This window comes from Tiliqua scincoides, chromosome 4 (genome assembly GCF_035046505.1).
Source record: "Tiliqua scincoides isolate rTilSci1 chromosome 4, rTilSci1.hap2, whole genome shotgun sequence".
Lineage (NCBI taxonomy): Eukaryota > Metazoa > Chordata > Lepidosauria > Squamata > Scincidae > Tiliqua > Tiliqua scincoides.
Genome location: NC_089824.1, coordinates 4,203,582 through 4,223,364, shown reverse-complemented (window position 1 = coordinate 4,223,364; position 19,783 = coordinate 4,203,582). Strand labels below are relative to the sequence as shown.

Genomic DNA, 19,783 nt, shown 5'->3' with positions numbered 1-19,783 from the left:
AGGTCATTGCCCAATTCCGGAATTAACTGCAGGAACTATCCTTGTTAAAGCAGAATTCAGGAGGAGTGGAAAGCGTGGCAGAGCAAACCAAAGGAAAACGGGGAGACAGAATGCAGGACTTCTTGCCATCCTGTAGATTTGTATACTGTGACTTTATAGAGAGATAAGAGATGAAGGAGCTCCAAAGGTTCTAGGCATGTGAAAAATGTGTCCTTGAACAATTGCTAGTCCACTGAGTCGAAAGGAAGAAGAAGGCTTTAATTTCAGAACGCATTTCTCTCTTTCCCAAGTTTTCAGTCCGGCCAGCAGGAGTTAGTGGATCTAGCAGGGATGCATGCAAACTGCTTGAGACCAGCCTTTCCTCTAGGATGTAGAATAGTCCAGATTATACCATGCAGCTCTGGGTTGACAGTGCACCTCTGTGAACCAGCTGCTGGGGAGGAACAGCCATGGAAGGGCTTCATGCCCTGATTAGCTTCCCATGGGCATCAGGTTGGTCACTGCAGAAAAAAGGATGTTGGACTAGGTCAATATCTTGACTTATCCAGAAAGGATCTTTTGATGTTCATGCCCTTTATTCATATATGAAAAGCCCTGAATGCCACTTTTCCATGAAAAAAAGTTAATGATGTAAACCAATCTCAAGAAAAGAGACTAAAATTTAATAATAAAATATTATAGCTTTATTTTATATTAAAATATTATAAATGTAAAATATTTTTGAGCCTCACTAGACATTGCCTTTTTCACCTGTCCTGATTATATGAACAAAAGGATGCGTTTAAAGTGTGATGAAGTCACATGTAGTGAGGAGAGCTTGATTATATGCTTGTATAGACACATCTTGCCTAGAGGCCAGCACCCAGCATGTGAGACCTGGTCAAATATATTGGCAGCACACTTGAAGCCAGTTGTGCTCTTTCTAGAGCAGTAATCGCTTGCCCCAAGCCAAGAACATAGTGTGCAAACAGATTATTCTGTTCTCTTGTGACTCAGCCAGGTAGAAGCAAACACTTTCCTCTGTAAACATGAACCATCAAGGAGACAAGTACAGATGCATTGCGTGAGACTGCCACTTCTCAAATAAATTACTCCAGGAAGGTTTCGTTAATGTAACATTAACCTGCTCTCTATTCAGAGAGATGCACTCACTGAGCCCTTCATCCAGAGTTTTCTCCTTTGCTCTCGAGTTCATTTCTGAGGAGTGATGGAAGACACCAGCCTCCCCTGGGGGAAAACCACACACGGCCTGCCCATTTTATGCTCTCCCAGATCCTCTTCCTTCTCAGCTGACTTCAGGAATCAGCAGACAAAGCATTTCTCTTAATGACAGCTTTCCCTGCTCTGCTTTTAAGTCTGCATCTCTCGCTGGAAAGTGGGCCAGGCGCACACTCAGGACCAGATGCAGCCACGTCTCTCCGGTTCTTAATTCTTGGGGGGTGGTTGTTGCATTTGCTGAATGCCCAGCAGTCCTTCTAGCCTTCTCACTTTTATTCTCATTTAATCCCTAATCCAATGTCTTTATTTTCAAGTGCAGATGTGGGGGTTTCAAAGTGGGTCAGAGGTTGTGCTTCTGTCTTTCAAGTCTGGAGATCACCTGTGTGGTCACCAGGTGGTGGGCGTGGCAGCGCATCACTGTCTCACCCCCACTGGTTTTTTTGCTATAACTTTTTATAGAATAAAGATATTTCAACGTGGTTTGTTGCATTGCATTCTGCATGAAATTACATATCAGATGATATATAACATGATGGTATTATTCCTAAAAACTGTGATTTAAAAATTTTTGGCCAGTAGTGATATCACCCCCCCCCGGCATGTCACCCAGTGTGGTCCACACTGCCTACACCCCCCTTGTGATGCCATTGGAGATCATGCATGTTGCTGACTTCACCCTGCCTGTTCCCTCTTGCCTATGTGTTACCAGATACAAATAATAATAATAAATAATAATACAGGTATTTCTATACCACCTTTCTTGGTCCTCAGATTTCTCCTTAGACTTTATTCAAGGCGGTTTACATAGGCAGGCAAATTTAAATCCCTGTAGGGATTTTTACAATTTGAAAGAAGGTTTCTATCTTTCAAGAAACCACAACATTCAGGTGTTTCTTTCTTGATCTGGTTGCACATTGTGGCCTCCATCCTCCCACGCTCAGAGCAGATGAAATAGCTAGGTTCAGCTTGTCAGCTGCTTCAAGGTCGCATGGTGCCGGTGGCCTCGAACTGGCAACCTTCGGATGTTATCTTCAGGCAAATGGAGGCTCAACCCTCTAGACCAGACCTCCTGCCCAACCTCCTATAAACAGGGACAGAGTGCCAATAACATTGGTCATTGTATAGGAGTTTGGACAGGTGCAGCTCAGTGTTTAAAAGGTTGCACCTGCCCAAGTTCCCTCTTCTCTACAATGGTTAAAGGGGTCGGCACTCTCTCCCTGTTTGTATCTGGTACCCCACACTCACCTTTCCCAAAATGTCTAACTTCCAGCAAGAGAGTTTACTGGAGAGAATTTACTAGTGTTGAGTGGTGAGGAATAGGCTCCCGGCCATAACGGTACCCCTGTCCTGCTTGAGTTTAGTGCAAAACTGGAACATGCTGCTCTTTGATTTTTGTGGAGTGACACAATTATGGTACATTCATGCCCTTTTTCTAGAACAACTTGCCTCAAGCCAGGGACACAGTATGCTTGTTAAGTTATTCCATTTAATAGCCTCAAGACTGGAACACAGTATGTTTACAAGTCATTCTTCTCCGAACTCCTTTAAGAGAGAGCTGACGCACTATAACCAGCTGCAATCCTATACATTACTTTCCTGGAAGTAAGCCCTGATAAACATAATGAGACTTACTTCTGAGTAGTCTGGAAATTCTCTATTCATCTCAGTTCAACGTGTAATTCGTTGAATGATCTTATAGAACCATATTGAGTTTCTATAAGGACAATTTAGGAGCAGATTAGGTGATATGCAGCAGTTGTATGAACAATCTTCCTTGTCCACCACCACCCCTGTCACCAAAACCTGCACTGGAGGCCTGCTGCCTGTGTCAGAAATGTGAGAAGCAACTTAGCCTTTTGCTTCACGTCACTTTCCCACTCACAATCATCCCCCCATTGCTTTTCCACCTGTGGAGGGAAAGAATTTGGAATCCCTATAATGCTGCCACTATGGGAGAAAAGTGAGCAGAGGGATCAGTAGAGAGGACATTCTGTACAGAACTGAGCTTGTACTTACCACTGATGTCCAAGCATGGTTGGCAACCTTCAGTCTCGAAAGACTATGGTATAAGCCTACAGCACCCAGTATTCCCAGACAGTCTCTCATTTGATCTTGGAAGCTAAGCAGGGTCAGGCCTGGTTAGTACTTGGATGGGAGACCACCTGGGAATACTGGGCGCTGTAGGCTTAGACCATGATCTTGGAAGCTAAGCAGGGTCAGGCCTGGTTAGTACTTGGATGGGAGACCGCCTGGGAATACCGGGTGCTGTAGGCTTATACCATAGTCTTTCGAGACTGAAGGTTGCCAACCATTTGTGCAAGCATCCTGCAAATATTACTAAGGCTGCGATCCTATGCATAAACTGGATTAAAATCATCAATCGTAGTAGATTTTCCTTCTGCGCAAACATGCACTGCCTAGGAGAAGACGTTTCAAGCCCCTCTGGAATGTCACTGTCCTCCTGCGGTGTATTAAATGACCTCAGTCAGAGCTGCATTTGTGTGGTTTAGAAGCATAATCCACCCCTCAACACCCCAGATAATCTTCTGGGTATTTAGTGAATCATATGTTTTATTTTGATGGTGATCTGTATGTACTTCTTGATGTGAATGGATGTTCTTGCTGTTAATTAAGGCTTCAGCCTGAAAGCTGCAGTGTGAGCTCTCTAGTGCCTCCCCTCTCCCCACCTCATGGCTAATTAGTGGATGGTTCACTAATCTTGTCCTGTGCGCAGAGCTTTCGTTCAGCTAGATGCCATTAGCTCTGGAAACACAGATGGAGCCAGGCCTCACCCCTTTCCTTGCCTGTGCCTCCCTTCTCCTTCTTAACACATTTCTTCTTGCAGATCAACCAGTTCCCACATTCCCTCCTCAGGGCAGTGATTCCTTTGGGTACGATTGTGAAACTAGGATGAGTTGAAATTTAGAAGTCCCTTGGCAGGCAGATCAGCTCTCTCCATTTGTTTCCGTGCTGCAGCTAACTGGATCAATAACCATCTCTGTGGTTTTGAAAGGGATAATTAAATCATCGCTGCTAATCTGATTAAAGTTTCTCTCCGACCAGCTTCAAGTTTGCCACTCTCCAACCTACCAGCCTATGGTTAAATAGGCAACTGCAGGAATTCAGGAAATTAGCAAAACAAAATATTTATCTCCTTATTTACCAAGATATTTATTCCAGTCTTTCTCTCTCCCCCCCCCTCCACATAGTTCATTGCATTGAGTGTAGTGACAGGGGTGTAGTGGTAAATTTTCATGTGCAGGAGCTTATGATTATCTCCTGACCTGTAGCCATGCCCCATTAAGATGATGGTGTGTGTTTGTTTTTTAAAAGAAAAACAACAACAACACTGTAAATTGCTTCATTGGAGTGTTTAACTGCCATGTGTTTGTATTATACATCATTTAAAGATGTAGTTCATTTCATCCCAAACTCTTAGAATTGGTTGCAATTGCTTCAAAATTGAAAAAGGGGGTTAAAACTATATTACAGAAAGGCATTTCAGAGTGCCAGCATGTGCAAGTTTACCCACAAATCGGTCCTACTGTGTTCAATAGGATGTATTCTCAGGTAATTTGTGCACACCTGTAGCTTTAATGTAACATGAGTGAGCTGTAGGCTCTGGCTGTCAGGTAAATCTTGTAAAAGATGGTGGCCTAAAAATGAACCTGTGCCCCTATGCAAATTTCTCAGTTTGTCTTCTGCTGAACCTGTTGCTTCTTCTCAGCTAAGGTGGTGGGGGGTTCAAAGGCAGCACCTGAGCACTCCTGCTGATGACATAACTGTTCCTGCTGTGGGAGAAGTCCTGGTGCTCTGCTTCCCCATACCCAGTCCTCCTTAACTGCACCCCTGGTAGGATGTCCTGGGTTCAAATCCTATCAGCTTTCTTATGGATTCACTGAGTCATTCATATAAATGGATTAATGCTCTTAGGATTCAGTTACCCTTCTGTAAATGGTGTGATGCTGCCTTATACATAACACAGGTCTACAAAACCGATGGTCAGAAAAGTTTTCCCCAAACTTTTATGGTGGTTTGATATGAATTTGGGGTGCCAATTCCAAAAATAGCATCCGTTTTGCCCTATCACGCCTAGTTTTGGAGACATGGCATAGCCTCTTTAGTGAATGGTTCAAGCAGCTTCCTCATGAGGAAGCCTACACCATGGCTTCCTCATGAGGAATTTTTGATTCTTTTTTCTTTTGGGGGCTGGCAGCATGGGACGTCCCGCCTAACACACCATCACCAGCAGCCTGCAGAGTAGCGGTGAGGACAAGGCAATGGCAGGTTGCAAGATGCATCACCATATCACGCCCAGAGGATTGGGCTGTTCTTTCACAAAAAGGGCAAATATATTCTCAACAGCCGTTTCCTTTTTCCCAAAACTCCCAAGTTAAGTGTTAAGAACATAAGAACATAAGAACAGCCCCACTGGTTTCAGGCCATAGGCCCATCTAGTCCAGCTTCCTGTATCTCACAGCGGCCCACCAAATGCCCCAGGGAGCACACCAGATAACAAGAGACCTGCAAGTCTTCCTGGGAATTGTAGTTAAGAACATAAGAACAGCCCCACTGGATCAGGCCATAGGCCCATCTAGTCCAGCTTCCTGTATCTCACAGCGGCCCACCAAATGCCCCAGGGAGCACACAAGATAACAAGAGACCTGCAAGTCTTCCTGGGAATTGTAGTTAAGAACATAAGAACAGCCCCACTGGATCAGGCCATAGGCCCATCTAGTCCAGCTTCCTGTATCTCACAGCGGCCCACCAAATGCCCCAGGGAGCACACCAGAACACAAGAGACCTCATCCTGGTGCCCTCCCCTGCATCTGGCATTCTGACATAACCCATTTCTAAAATCAGGAGGTTGCGCATACACATCATGGCTTGTACCCCGTAATGGATTTTTCCTCCAGAAACTTGTCCAATCCCCTTTTAAAGGCATCTAGGCTAGACGCCAGCACCACATCCTGTGGCAAGGAGTTCCACAGACCAACCACACGCTGAGTAAAGAAATATTTTCTTTTTGTCTGTCCTAACCCGCCCAACACTTAATTTTAGTGGATGTCCCCTGGTTCTGGTATTATGTGAGAGTGTAAAGAGCATCTCCCTATCTACTCTGTCCATTCCCTGCATAATTTTGTATGTCTCAATCATGTCAATGTTCTTATGAAAGCATTTCAAATATTGGATTTTTCTCTCTTTTTCCACCTATTTCCCAAAATACAACTTTTGTTATTATATATAATAAGTAAAGGTAAAGGTTTCCCCTGCACAGTCGTATCCGACTCTAGGGGATGATGCTCATCTGGGTCTCCAAGCAGAGGGAGCCAGTGTTGTTCCCTGGTCATGTGGATAGAGAACTATCCATATTCACCCAAAGTGAAAGCTATTGAAATGCAAGCATTGTGGAAAAGTCCCTCAAGTGATAGGTCTCCTCCCTCACTCATCTTCCAGGCTTGCCATTTCAGTTATAGTTGGCAACCTTCAGCCTCAGAAGACTCTGGTATCGCGCTCTGAATGGTGGTTCTGGAACAGCGTCTAGTGTGGCTGAAAAGGCCGATTCGGGAGTGACAATCCCTTCCAATTTCACCCTTCTAAGAATCCCCCAGTGCCTGCTGCTAGTCAATATTATCAAAGCAAATGAAAACACCATTAGAGGTTTTTGAAGTGAATTATCCAGAGTCAAAGTTCACAGAGGCTGTTGAATCAAACATCACTGAAGGAAAGGACATTTTTTTAAAAGGTTTGCTTATGTTTGATCCACAGATCTGAGAAGACACTGTATGCCTGTTTCAGCTCTAGTAACAATATTCTTCTAAACATATGCCTTGAGGAGGGTACCTAAAATGTTACTTTAGGCCCAATTCTATCCAACTTTCCAGTGCTGATGCAAATGTGCCAAAAGTATGTGCACTGCATCCTGTGGAGGGAAGTCACGGAAGCCTCCTCAAAGTAACGGAACTTTGTTCCCAATTCCCTTTTAAAGGCATCCAGGTCAGATGCCATCGCTACTTCCTGTGGCAAGGCTTTCCACAGACTAACTGCACTCTGGATAAAGAAATATTTTCTACTGTCCGTCCTAAGTCTCCCAACAGTCAATTTGAGTGGAAGTCCTCTGGTTCTTGTGTTGTGTGAGAGGGAAAAGAACATCCCTCTATCCACTTAATCCATCCCCTGCTTAATTTTGTATGTCACAATCATGTCCCCTTCAAGCGCCTCTAGGCATCTGCCCCGCCTCAATCCAGCTAGGGGAAAGATCTGCCTGGAAGCAGACTTCCACATGTGGAATTCCCAGCAGGATGAGAAAATGAGCAAACAAACCAATGCCCTGGGTGTGTCAGTTCCAGGGCTATGCCTGCGCCACCATGCACATACACCTGTGCATTCTATTTTAAGATTGTTCTGTTTTTCACACCTTTTGAACTCTGGTTAACTGAGAAGAATCTGTAAAATTAATTGCAGAAATGAGGCATCTGCAGTTTGCCACAACTTTCAGTTTGCTGTTTGCACCAAACATTTGCTGTTTGGTCCAATATTCTCTCCTCTTTCAAAGGGACAGCAAATTTTTCCAAATATTGGGGTGGGGGGGTGCCATGGGTGGTGCTGGCAATGGTTGACATTTTCCTTTCTTTGAAAGTAAATGTTCACTGCTGCTTCAGCAATGCCAGTTGCAGCAACGTCACCTGCATTTCAGTGGCTGCCCTTGCCACATTTCTTCCCCTTATGTCTCAGATACAGAATCTGGCCCCAGGCCCCTGCTAACTGGGCAGAGGCACTTTTTGCAAGTGGTGCTCCTCTTATATTCAACAGGGGGAGAGCATCTGCCCTCCACAATCCAGTGCAGTGCCTTTTCTAGTGACTGTTTGCTGGTGTTTTGGGGGAGGGGAGGGGACAGGGAAGCATTCAATTATTTGATTTTCTCTGTAAGCCACTTTGTGGACATTTTTGTTGAAAAGCAGCATGTAAATATTCTTAATCACCATCATCACCACCCCAGGAAATTATGGAAATGTGGTACCTGCTTTGAAACTGTGTGATGCTGACAGCATCAGTGGCCATGAAATAACACTTTCAGGGAAATGTCAAATACCAAGAATGAACAGTCCAATGATTCTCAAACTGTGGATTTGAAACCCACTAGGTGGGTTGCGAGCCAATTTCAGGTGGGCCCCCATTCATTTCAACATTTTGTTTTTAATATATTAGACGATGGAATGTGACTGCATTTTGGGAAATGTTACAGACCTGTACTTTTAACAAGCTACTATGTATATTCTTTTAACAATGATAGTAAATGGGACTTACTTCTGGGTAAGTGTGGGTAGGACTGCAGCCTAGGATTGTGAAAAATTTTTCTGCTTGATGATGTCACTTCTGGTCATGACATCACTTCCGGCGGGTCCTGATAGATTCTCATTCTAAAAAGTGGGTCCCGGTGCTAAATGTGTGAGAACCACTGGTTCAGTCCTTTCAAAAAGATCATTAGTCTCCCTGAAATTGCCCCCGTCTCTCTCTCTCTCTCTCTCTCTCTCTCACACACACACACACACACACACACACACGCATGCATACCAGAATTCTGATCAAATGTTGGTTTTTTTGCTTGATTCTAATCTTGATGTGATTGTACAAATTACTGCCTCGAGCTTTGAATCTTGCCTTTCCCATGAACTCACTAGATAAGGTGAGCCATAGCCTCAGCACCCAGGCCACATTAGATGAATATAAAATATCGGTCAGATGATGGGAGCACAACAAGATCATACACCTGGAGCACTTTGCATTTTCAAGAAGGGCCATGCACATTGAAAAAAAAGCCACCTGTATAACTGAAAAAAAAGAAGAAAATGGAATGCTGGTTTCCATTTCACAAATATGACCAGGTAATTTGGAATGTGAACATTTGGTGAGAAATGTGGATGAGGAAAATTCTGAGTGGCCAATATATTCTCCTGCAACTGCACACCATAAAGGAAGTCTGATCATGGTGGAGAAGCTGTTTTCCAGGGAATCATAACTGATTGCTACTCTTCTCACTGAGGCATCCATAATAAGCTCCCAAGGAACTCCAAAGTTATCTGGAACAGTTTGAAATCCACTGAGGACACAATCCTACCCTGCGCAGGAACAGGGAAGTCAAGAGGCTTGTAGCGGCTCAGTCAGAGGTAAGGGGAAACTTTTCCCCTTACTTCCAGGTAAGGAACGCTGGCCCCTATAGGTCTCCTCAAACTTGCACCACCTCCTGAGGTGGTGCATGTTCGAGGAGAGCAGAGCGGTTTGAAGCTGCTCCTAGCTCCCCAGGAATGGTGATTGGGCATAAGTGCTGGATCCCAGCCTTACCTCCCGCTCCCCTCCAGCCCACCCCTGGGGACGCCCATCACCCGCCCTCCCCCCACCCAGGAACGCCTCCCTCCTGCCTCCTCCCTGCCCACCCCAGAGCCTTGTGTCGGCCCAACCGTGCCGACGCAAGGCTTGCCAAGGAAGCTGGCACGGAGGCTTACTCTTGAGAAGGCGCAAATGACCCTCCTGGGCCGTGGCAAGGGACTTAGGCCAGTCCAACTCGTTTTCTGGATTGCGCTCTGAGACTCTAACTAGGAAAGAGGGGTTAGTCAGCCACCTTCTACCAACAAGTCTGTCCTCTTTGTCTCCTGATGGTTGTGACTCTTCAGATGTTTCTGGGGTGACCTGCCATGTTGAAGGAGCATCACTTGGACACTGGGAAAACATGTAATTCAGGGCATCTCTCAGCTTCAGAATAAGTGGAACAACCATTCAGGAGAGAAAGAAAGAGCTTTGCTCTGCTGGGGTCTTTTCTCCCTGCTCTGAGGTCAGCATCTGGCTGAGATGCATCTGCCAGGATGATTATTAATTCAGAGATGAAGTCAAAGTTAATTCTTGTTCTAAGAACTCCCCCAAGCAATTTTCATTTGCGGCCCTGGCAGCTTCAAGCCGTGCTCTGCAGCCTTTTGCAGGAGAACCAAGCTGCCCAGTTTGACTGAGAGGCAAAAGCCTGCATGAAAATGGAGAGAATCTGCAATCTAAGGCTCCGGCATAGTTTGACTGCACACCTCAAAGAGGTTGCTAAGCATGCAGAGGTAGTTGGCAACCTTCAGTCTGGAAAGACTATGGTATCGCACTCTGAAAGGTGGTTCTGGAACAGCGTCTAGTGTGGCTGAAAAGGCCGATTCGGGAGTGACAATCCCTTCCGCACTGGGAGCAAGTGCAGTCTGTCCCTGGTCTGTCTCCCTGGCTATGGGCCTTCCTTCTTTGCCTCTTAGCCTCAGACTGTTGGCCAAGTGTCTCTTCAAAGTGGGAAAGGCCATGCTGCACAGCCTGCCTCCAAGCGGGCCGCTCAGAGGCCAGGGTTTCCCACTTGTTGAGGTCCACTCCTAAGGCCTTCAGATCCCTCTTGCAGATGTCCTTGTATCGCAGCTGTGGTCTGCCTGTAGGGCGCTTTCCTTGCACGAGTTCTCCATAGAGGAGATCCTTAAGCATGCAGAATTGCTCAGAATACTCTTATGGCATGATCACATTCCATGCTGGTGTGCATGGCGCAGGGGCTGCCAATGCAGTGTCCATTCCATCCAGTCAGTGCACCAGCCAGGATGAGGCTGGTGAGAAAAGGTGAGTAAAAAAAATAAAAAAACACATACATTTGTATGAGTGTCCAGACAGCCCCTATGAGATGCCTCAGAACTACATCAGCTCCTTTGCTGGTGTAGGTCTGAACTGCTGCGGTGGGCATGCCAGACCCAGGGCAGGGGCTCAAGGTACAGCAGTCGCTGCCAAGATCCACCCCCATCCTGTCCCCAATCCACTCCCATTCTTGCATGACCCCCATCCTGTTCACCTCCACCACCATCCAAAACCTGCTGAATCAGAAAGATTCAGAAGGAAATCCTCCCCCCCCCCCCAAAGATTGCCCACTGGAGCAGATAAGGTGGCAGCGGTTCGAGGGTGGATCTGGTCAGGTGGGGGGAGGACCCTATAGCTACAGGGTGACACAGCAGTACATTTTGTAGAGTGCGTCAATGTGCCGAGCCAGCTGCCCCTCCGCCTCACCATCGGAGTCATTCCGGATGGCGATAGAAAGCGAAGGCGTCTCTTCCGTTTCACTATCACCACCCGAAATGGCTCTGATGGTGAGGAGGAGGGGCAGCTTACATGGCACACTGATGCACCCTTCAAAACTTACGGCTGTGCCCCCTGTATCTGTGCTACTGTACATGCCAAGATCCTATCCCTGTTTCCCTTCCCTGAACCTCCCCCCGAATCTCCTCATACTTATGACAGTTCCACAGCTGGCATAAGTCTCAGGACACCCATCTGAGGCCAGGCTGCAAGAGCTATGATTTTTACTGACCTCCCCTGGGCCATCTGGCTGGCCCCACACTGCACGCAGGACATGCTCCGTCAGTGCTCTGCATGGTCCGTGGGGGCAAGGAATAGCACGGTGTTCAGGGAATAGTTGATGGTGTTTTGTGACTGTCAGGGTCTTGATACCCTTTTGCTTATTCAGAGCGCCACATGTTCCTGAGCCTGTGTGCGTGAATGTTGTCAAATCTGTTTCATGATCCTTGAGCTCCTCCAGGCTCTGATTGAATGTATCATATTAAGCTAAGCTACTTCTCCCCTCCCCCTTCAATAAATGAGCTTTGCTGCTCAGTGAAGGGAATCCTCAAACTTCATCAGAGGCAATCTGATTGAATTTAGACCCCAACTGGGATTGCAAAGGCATCTAATCCCTGCTTCCCCCCCACTACTCAAACAACACTGAAACTGCCTCCTTCTTGCACATGATCTTCTAAAATCTCTCCCCTATCCCTGCTACCTCCTTGCCAGGCTACTGCTGCTCTGGTGACAGCAACAAATGGGAGACCAGAAGGAAGGGGAAGCTGCATCTCTCCCTTCAGCACCTGGCGCACTGCAGTGCAGCATGTCTGGGAGACCTGGGAAATGTAGAGATAGGAGCATTTGCGTCCCATTTTCCAATATATGTCTATTTATGTTAGATGTACTTTTTGATTTGTTATTTTTGTAATGCAAAGTTAGGGTTAGGGCTGGGATAAGAGGCTTAGCATATATAACCTGGGGTTTGTTGCCCAGTTATAGTCTGACGCAAATGACCAGGACACACGCAAACAGAACGCGAATGTTCAGGGATGCCAAGGACTGGGATGCATTTGACCCGGGGGGCACAGTCGTCCAGGGTGCAAATATGCGAGCGGTGGGCTCCAATGGGCTGGGAGAGAGAAGCTTTGGAGCTGGCTGGGTGGGATAGGGGAGATTTGCCACTTTCATGCTTCCTCCTCACCCTCAACCACATTTACGCTTTGTCTGTGGCCACCCACAGAACATTGTCAATCATATCATGAGACCACATACGATATGATAATATCCTGAACTCTTGTATGGGAAAACATGGGGGCTGAAAAATTGTTATGCTTAGGACATTCTGCTCCCAACTTCCATCTTTATGCCAACTCGACCTTTGTACCATTCTACCTGAAGAAGATGGGGGGGGGGGAACAGTTCATGGCCCTCTTCCTTTCTCCCACCTCCTTCAAAATCTGCTTTTTTCCATTTCCTGCTACTTTCTCTGCTGGACCGTGGTTGAACATTGCTCTCTCCCCTCCTTAGTCTACTCCCTCTTGTTGGCCTCTTTACAACATGGCAAAGGTGATTAGGCCTGACAACAAGGCTTTAAGGATCAGCTTTGACTAATCACCCCCTCCCCACCTCTGCCCCCAAGCCGCTCTTGTCCCTTCCGCATCACTCAGAAACTGAACATGGTCTCTCGCTGCCCATTGTCCACGTCTCTTTTTATGCCCTCAGCTTGCAGGGTCTTTGTTCTGCGTTGTAGGTGATGAGCATATCCACTCTCTGGATTATTGTGCTGAGACATCTAGGTTTTCTCCAGCTCTGCTAGCCCATCCACGCAGAACACTGATGCAGGTTGCATCAGTGGCGGATTGCCAGGGGTCTGCTACCACCATCTCCACAGCCTCCTCCCTCCAAGCTTCTGTCAACGCAAGTTGCGATTATCAAACAAGAGGCAAATGATTCTCCTCTTTACTATACTTTTGTGCTGCTATGAAACCTGGAAGTGCAGGACTTCCAGTTTCATTTTTGTGTGTATGATTTTATTTCTTTCATAGCTGGGGGAATGTTTGGGGTTGCATCAAGTACCCACATCAGGTAACCTCCATGCCATCGCATCACCCCCATGCCTCTGCTCTCACCCCCTCCTTCGCACATGCACAGCCCTGGACCCAGAAGTCTTATGTTCTCCCCTGCATGAATGGAGCTTGGCATTCCACAGAGGAGGCTGCCTTTGTTGCTGCCGTTTTCCTCCAGTGTTTGTGCTGTCCAGCCGCTTCCACATTCTGTGGCCCCAGCAGGTTCTGCTGCTCTGCTCCCATATTTCCTGGCAGACATGGCTGGGTGGAGCGAACATTGGGGGAGATCAGCAGTGACAATGGCAGCCTCCCCAGTGGAATGGGAAACTCCTGTTGCACAAGGGAGGCTGTTTTCAGCATGCAGCGGTCTCCTGTTTAGAGACCGCTGTTCTAGAGCAGGGGTGGAGGAATCTGGAGGAAAATTTTCTGGAGGAAAAATCCATTATGGGGTACAAGCCATGATGTGTATGCGCAACCTCCTGATTTTAGAAATGGGCTATGTCAGAATGCCAGATGCAAGGGAGGGCACCAGGATGAGGTCTCTTGTTATCTGGTGTGCTCCCTGGGGCATTTGCTGGGCTGCTGTGAGATACAGGAAGCTGGACTAGATGGGCCTATGGCCTGATCTAGTGGGGCTGTTCTTATGTTCTTAAACTACAATTCCCAGGAGGCCTTGCAGATCTCCTGTTATGTGGTGTGCTCCCTGGGGCATTTGCTGGGCTGCTGTGAGATACAGGAAGCTGGACTAGATGGGCCTATGGCCTGATCCTTTTGCTGAAAGTTGGGGGGATTCTCATCATGCCATTGGAGGAAAAGGTTTGCTTGTAGGGTCCTCATACACGGGTGTTCCCCCCCCCCAATTCTTGATATGCTTTGCATAAGCAATTGCATAAGAATGGCTGTGGTGTTCTGTGACTGCAAAGAGACAGGGAGTGCTTTAACACCTTCGAGCCCACTGGTTTGTTGGGGCATTAGCTTTTAGAAGTAACATCTTGCTTTCCCTTGTGTACATATATGTGTAAACAGAGATGCTATGACATAGATTGAAGTGGAGGGTAAACAAGTTAAGATGTAAGGCCATCGTCTTGTATAGTGTAGTAAAACCACAATTGCAAAAAACCCAGCCTGAGTGAGCAGGCAAGTGTTATAAGCCATGATGTGTATGCGCAACCTCCTGATTTTAGAAATGGGCTATGTCAGAACGCCAGATGCAAGGGAGGGCACCAGGATGCAGGTCTCTTGTTAACTGGTGTGCTCCCTGGGGCGTTTGGTGGGGCTGCTGTGAGATACAGGAAGCTGGACTAGATGGGCCTATGGCCTGATCCAGTGGGGCTGTTCTTATGTTCTTATGTTCAGAAACAGCTCCATTTGGAGCTATATGGGGACAGGATGGCTCAGTTTTGCTGCCTCAGGTAAGTGCTATCAATCCCCCAGCAGAGACTGTGGAAAACTGCCCACTCTGCTGCAGAGGGCAATGTGCCCCCCACCCTGCCTTAGCTATGCCACTGTCAGGAAGTACACCAGGTCATGCTGTCCCAGGCCCCCCAGAACTGCAGTCTTTCTTGTACTTCATTCTGGTCTCTGCAGTCTCTCTCCCTTTACACTCACACATCTGCACAATACCTTCCCAAACACATGTATCCCTGTCACATATCTCAGTTGTTATCAGGCAAATTCCAGAAAAGCTTGGGGTTCCTTAGAACACTTACCAGGAATTCAGCAGTGGAAGCTTCCCTGAAAGTCATCTTGCTCACCCCTGGATCTTCCCATTAGGGCTGCAATTGTATGGCAACATTGGATGCATTTCAGGCTCACTCTCAAAACCAAATAAATTGAGACTGGGGTGAGCAGGGTCTTTGGATCATTTGTGTTTTGTTTTACATGCAGCCACAGGGGTCTCCCAGTTTGAATCAGGGCCCTGTGCTTTGGAGAGGGAGGATTTATCCATATGATACCTACATGTTTTGCCCTGCAAGGCAACTAGTGGCTGGGGGGCAATTAAGAACAGGAAACATAAGAACAGCCCCACTGGCTCAGGCCTTAGGCCCATCTAGTCCAGCTTCCTGTATCTCACAGCGGCCCACCAAATGCCCTGGGGAGCACACCTGATAACAAGAGACCTGCAAGGCTTTCTGGGAATTGTAGTCAAGAACATAAGAACAGCCCCACTGGAGCAGGCCATAGGCCCATCCAGTCCAGCTTCCTGTATCTCACAGCGGCCCACCAAGTGCCCCAGGGAGCACACCAGATAACAAGAGACCTCATCCTGGTGCCCTCCCTTGCATCTGGCATTCTGACATAGCCCATTTCTAATATCAGGAGGTTGCACATACCGCATCATGGCTTGTACCCCGTAATGGATTTTTCCTCCAGAAACTTGTCCTGTCCAATGGCACAGAGGGGGAATAACTCACTTTCCCCTAGCACCACGGCTTCAGCTTGAACTGGAGAGCCAAGCAGCTGCATTCAACTTTTAAAAAAGAAAAAAAAATGCAGGAGATGCAATCATGGGCTCCTGCCATCTTCCCTAATTTGCAGAAAGAAAGAAAAAAATAGGAGTGATAGAAATATACAAGAAGGAGTGTTGGTATATAGCTCTGTTCACTTATTTCCCCCTCCCCCCAATCTCCAGAAAAGATGTGGGGGGAAAGTGGGACCATGCCTGCTGGCCCCACCCCCTAATGGCTGGAGATGTTCCTGTATGCAAGGAGCCAATTCATGTACAGCTCATTCATATCTTTCATCACTCAAGTTCCCCATTGCATGGAGGAGCCCTGAATGTCTTCAGCTCTGTCACAGAAATGCTAAAGTCACATCCATGTCAGAGAACATGGGCAGCAGGTGTATTCCCGCTACCCATTCATTGAACATGTTGAGCGAGCAGGGCTTGTGTGAGTGAGTGGGGAGAACTGTGGGGGTTTAAAAAATACTATGAGGGGAAGGATAGAAAGGGTCCCAAATGGACCTGGCGGAACGCTGAGGTTGTCTTCAGAGGTGGGTCACGAAAGGGCTGGAGAAAGAGCTTTCTTGATGGCATTCATAGAATTATCTCCCCGAATCAAAGACCTTGTTCTTTGTCTAGGGGCCTTTTAATCTGCTTACATACTGCATTGTGCATTTAGGCTTTCATATTTATGTATACATATTTTTAGTAAGTGTAGTATTTGCATCATACTCAAGATGTCCTGAAAACTGGCAACAGGAGAGTGAATTCTAAATGTGTTGAAGGAGTGAAAATATGGGAATATGCTTTCTGACGGATAGGAGAAAATCTTAGACGGGAACATGCTGGCATCATTTGGGGAGAAGACATACGTAAGTGGCCTGGGATTAGTGGTCCAGAGGGGGGAGATATGACCTTGTGTGTTTCAAAGGAAGGGGTCTACGTTTGTGTGAGAGAGGCGATTAAGGTGTCCACTTTTTAAATTTGGGTGTCCTTTAATAATTGCCTTCAGTAGTTGCACAGCAGCCAGAAATTCAAAAGGTACAACTTTCTCCATTGTTGTAGCTACCCAGAAGGAAGTGGGAGTGTCAACACCCTTCTCAGCTTCTGTGTTAACCACACCACCTCACCATACAAAACTGAAAAAGTTACCATTGTGGATATATTGGTCTTATGAGCCAACATTACACTGGGGCAGAATTAACGGAGGCAGGAGGTGTGAATTGTGGGGTATTGAGGTGCATTGTGTAAAATGAGTGTGTATGGGGAGAGTGTTACAGTGTTTTCACATTTGGATGGTGGGGTTTGGAAAGGCAAGTGAGTCAGATTGAAGTTTGGGGCTAATGGTCATTATTTTTATTTGTAACTGAACAGGTGTTACCTTGAGATAAGTTGGGTGCAAAAAATATGCAAATTTCTGTATTTGTCTGGGTAAGAGAGAGAACTTCCCACCTATAATATTCTACTCACTTCAGGGTTGGCTGCGATAAGGCCATATTGTGCGGGGGGGGGGGAGAGGGGGAGATTACATGCGCATAATACATTTATTCAATGTATACCTGAGTCGTTTAAGTGTGTGCCTAAAACATAATGTGAGAATGAGTTAAATGAATTGTGCCAGTACCCTCACTGGCTGCAGCCTCCCAGGGTCTTGCCCCTGCCATGCGGAGTGGCCCTTGACACCCTCTGACTGTGGAGTGGGTGTGCGTGAGGATGGGAGAGAAGGAAGATTGTTCACTCAGAGTGTGGGAAGACTGGGTAAGTGTGTGTGTCAGCAAGGGGGTGTTGGGGGCGGAAGAGCAGTCTCTGCCTGGCATTGTTTGTGGCAAGGGCGATGTGTCAGAGTCTGGGCATTTTGACATTAAGCATGAGTGTCTTCCTGCAAATAATGGTGAGATATTAGTGTATGTGTGTGGTGACAATGATGGTGATGCTTGGAGAGAGCAAGAGGGAGTATGTGGATTTTGTGTGTGTGTGTGTGTGTCAGTGAAGGTCTTCAGCTGGATGGATTGCACACGTGGCACTTGTGGGTAGGAAAGTATGTCATGCAATGAGGACGCATCCCTCGGTGAAGAAAAAGGGAGCGTGCCAGGGGGTGATGTTCCAGATGCACGTGGGGATTGTTTGTGTCATCTGTGCGTAGGTGAGAGAGCAGCATCTGTCTTCTCAGTCTCATCTCCAGACTTGGGGGCTGTTTGTGTGTGTCAGCTGGGGCGCGTTTGTCATTGGGGAGGATGTTGCAGGCGTGCAAGGGAGAGCTTGCAAGAGTTGCACGTGCGGAGTGGCACTGTGGGTCAGAGGTTCACTCAGGAGGGGTGTTTTGGAGGAGGAGGAGAGTGTGTGCTTTCAGAGGGGGGGGTCTGCCTGAGCCACAAGTTGCAACTCAGTTTGGGGGAAAGAGTGGCACTGGTGTGCGCTCTGTGGCAGGGTGTCAGGGGTGATGCTCCAGATGCGTGGGAAGGCTTGGTGTATGTTTCATCATGTGTCACTGAAGGGGTGTTGTAAGTGGAGGGGGGAGTCGGGCCACGTGTTTGGTGGACACAGAGGGTTGGCTGTTGCCGTGCTGTTTTTTCTCTGGCAATGTGTTGGTGATGCTTGTTTTCTTCTCTCCCTCCTGTCTTTCTCTCTCCCCCTCCCTGTGTGTGTGTCTCTCTTTCTCTCTCTGTCTCTCTCTGCTCTGTGCCACCCCTCCTCCCTCTTCACAGACCCTCCTCCTCCTCCTCCTTCTCCTCCTCTCAGCTTGGTGCCTGGTCCTGGCGTGGCTGCCGAACAGTCCCGGTTGATCCTTTCCGAACTAAATGCCTCTGTGACAGAATCTCTACCTTCGCCATCTTAGCCCAGCTCAGTACCGAAATGGTAAGTGCTGCCAGCAGAGCATCCGAGCCACTGAAGGAAGGAGCCCTTGGCAGAGGCAGAGAGGAGCAAAGGAAACGGTCCAGCGCGTGACATTTCAGTGTGACAGGCGACTGCCAGGCTGGGTGTGCACGCCTGCATGCGTGTCTGTGTCTGTATACGGTCGGCAGGCATACTGTGTGGGCAACCGTGGCACACACATATATGGATATCGCTGTGTGTATTTATATATCTGTGCATTACAAGAAGCATCCCAGGCAATTTATTTGTGTCTTTGAGAATCTGTGACCTAAATAATGATCACGGTAAGAGTAAAACCCCACCAGCCCCAGATGGTTGCTGCATTGAAATGTCACCGTTGTGTCTTTAATTGAGGTCGGTCTGCAGAGATGCCTGTTCATCCATGCTGACCACTGTGCACTCCCATCTGACCCCCCTTCCCCACTTATGTCAAATGCAGTTTTGGCTGGTAGCCTGCTTTCGGGGGGATGGATGGAGGAGCTGGGGGAAGGGGGTCTGCCGCTTTGATTGTGTTGGGGCTCGGGCCTTGCACTGTGAATTTCAATAGCAATCCTGGCAAGGTGGAGGGAGGGACGGGGGGGGGTCAGGGATGGGGGTTCAGCCACCTAGCAGAATTCTTTTAGGAATGTTGTTGGTGCTTTAACTCTTTCTCAGCAGCTGGCACTGATCTCTTGCCTGCTGTTTCCTAATCCCCCAGGGCTGCTCCTTGGGCACCCTTTGCAATTCCTGAGTGTTGCAGAGCTTTGTCTCAGGTCACTTTGACGCCTCTTTAGTCGTGCTTTGAAACGGGGTCAAAAGAGCCCCAGTTTGTGTTTTTTGAAAGAATCCCTCCTTCTGCAAAAGTCAGGAAAAACCTGATTGCAGCCTTTTGTGGTTTGGTCATCCAAGTTAGGGCAAAGGGCAGCCTGCCCGGGATATACAAGATTGACATTTGATTTTGGTTGGACTTTTGTCAAAAAGAAATCGCAGAATGTATCCAGTGTTGTTGAAGCCTGTCCCTTGAAACCATTTGTTCAGGTTTTACCATTGCCTTTGTTACTCCTTTGGATTCCTGCATCAACCAGGA

General features: G+C 47.4%; 1 protein-coding gene across 1 annotated transcript in view; it reads left to right on the top strand.

The window, feature by feature from the left end:
- Positions 1-19,783, top strand: part of ADGRB1 (adhesion G protein-coupled receptor B1) — a 232,251-nt gene that overhangs the window by 129,474 nt on the left and 82,994 nt on the right. Inside the window, exon 17 of the mRNA XM_066623182.1 lies at positions 18,549-18,699. Within this exon, the coding sequence (XP_066479279.1) occupies positions 18,549-18,699 (151 nt within the window). The remainder of the gene's footprint in view (positions 1-18,548; positions 18,700-19,783) is intronic.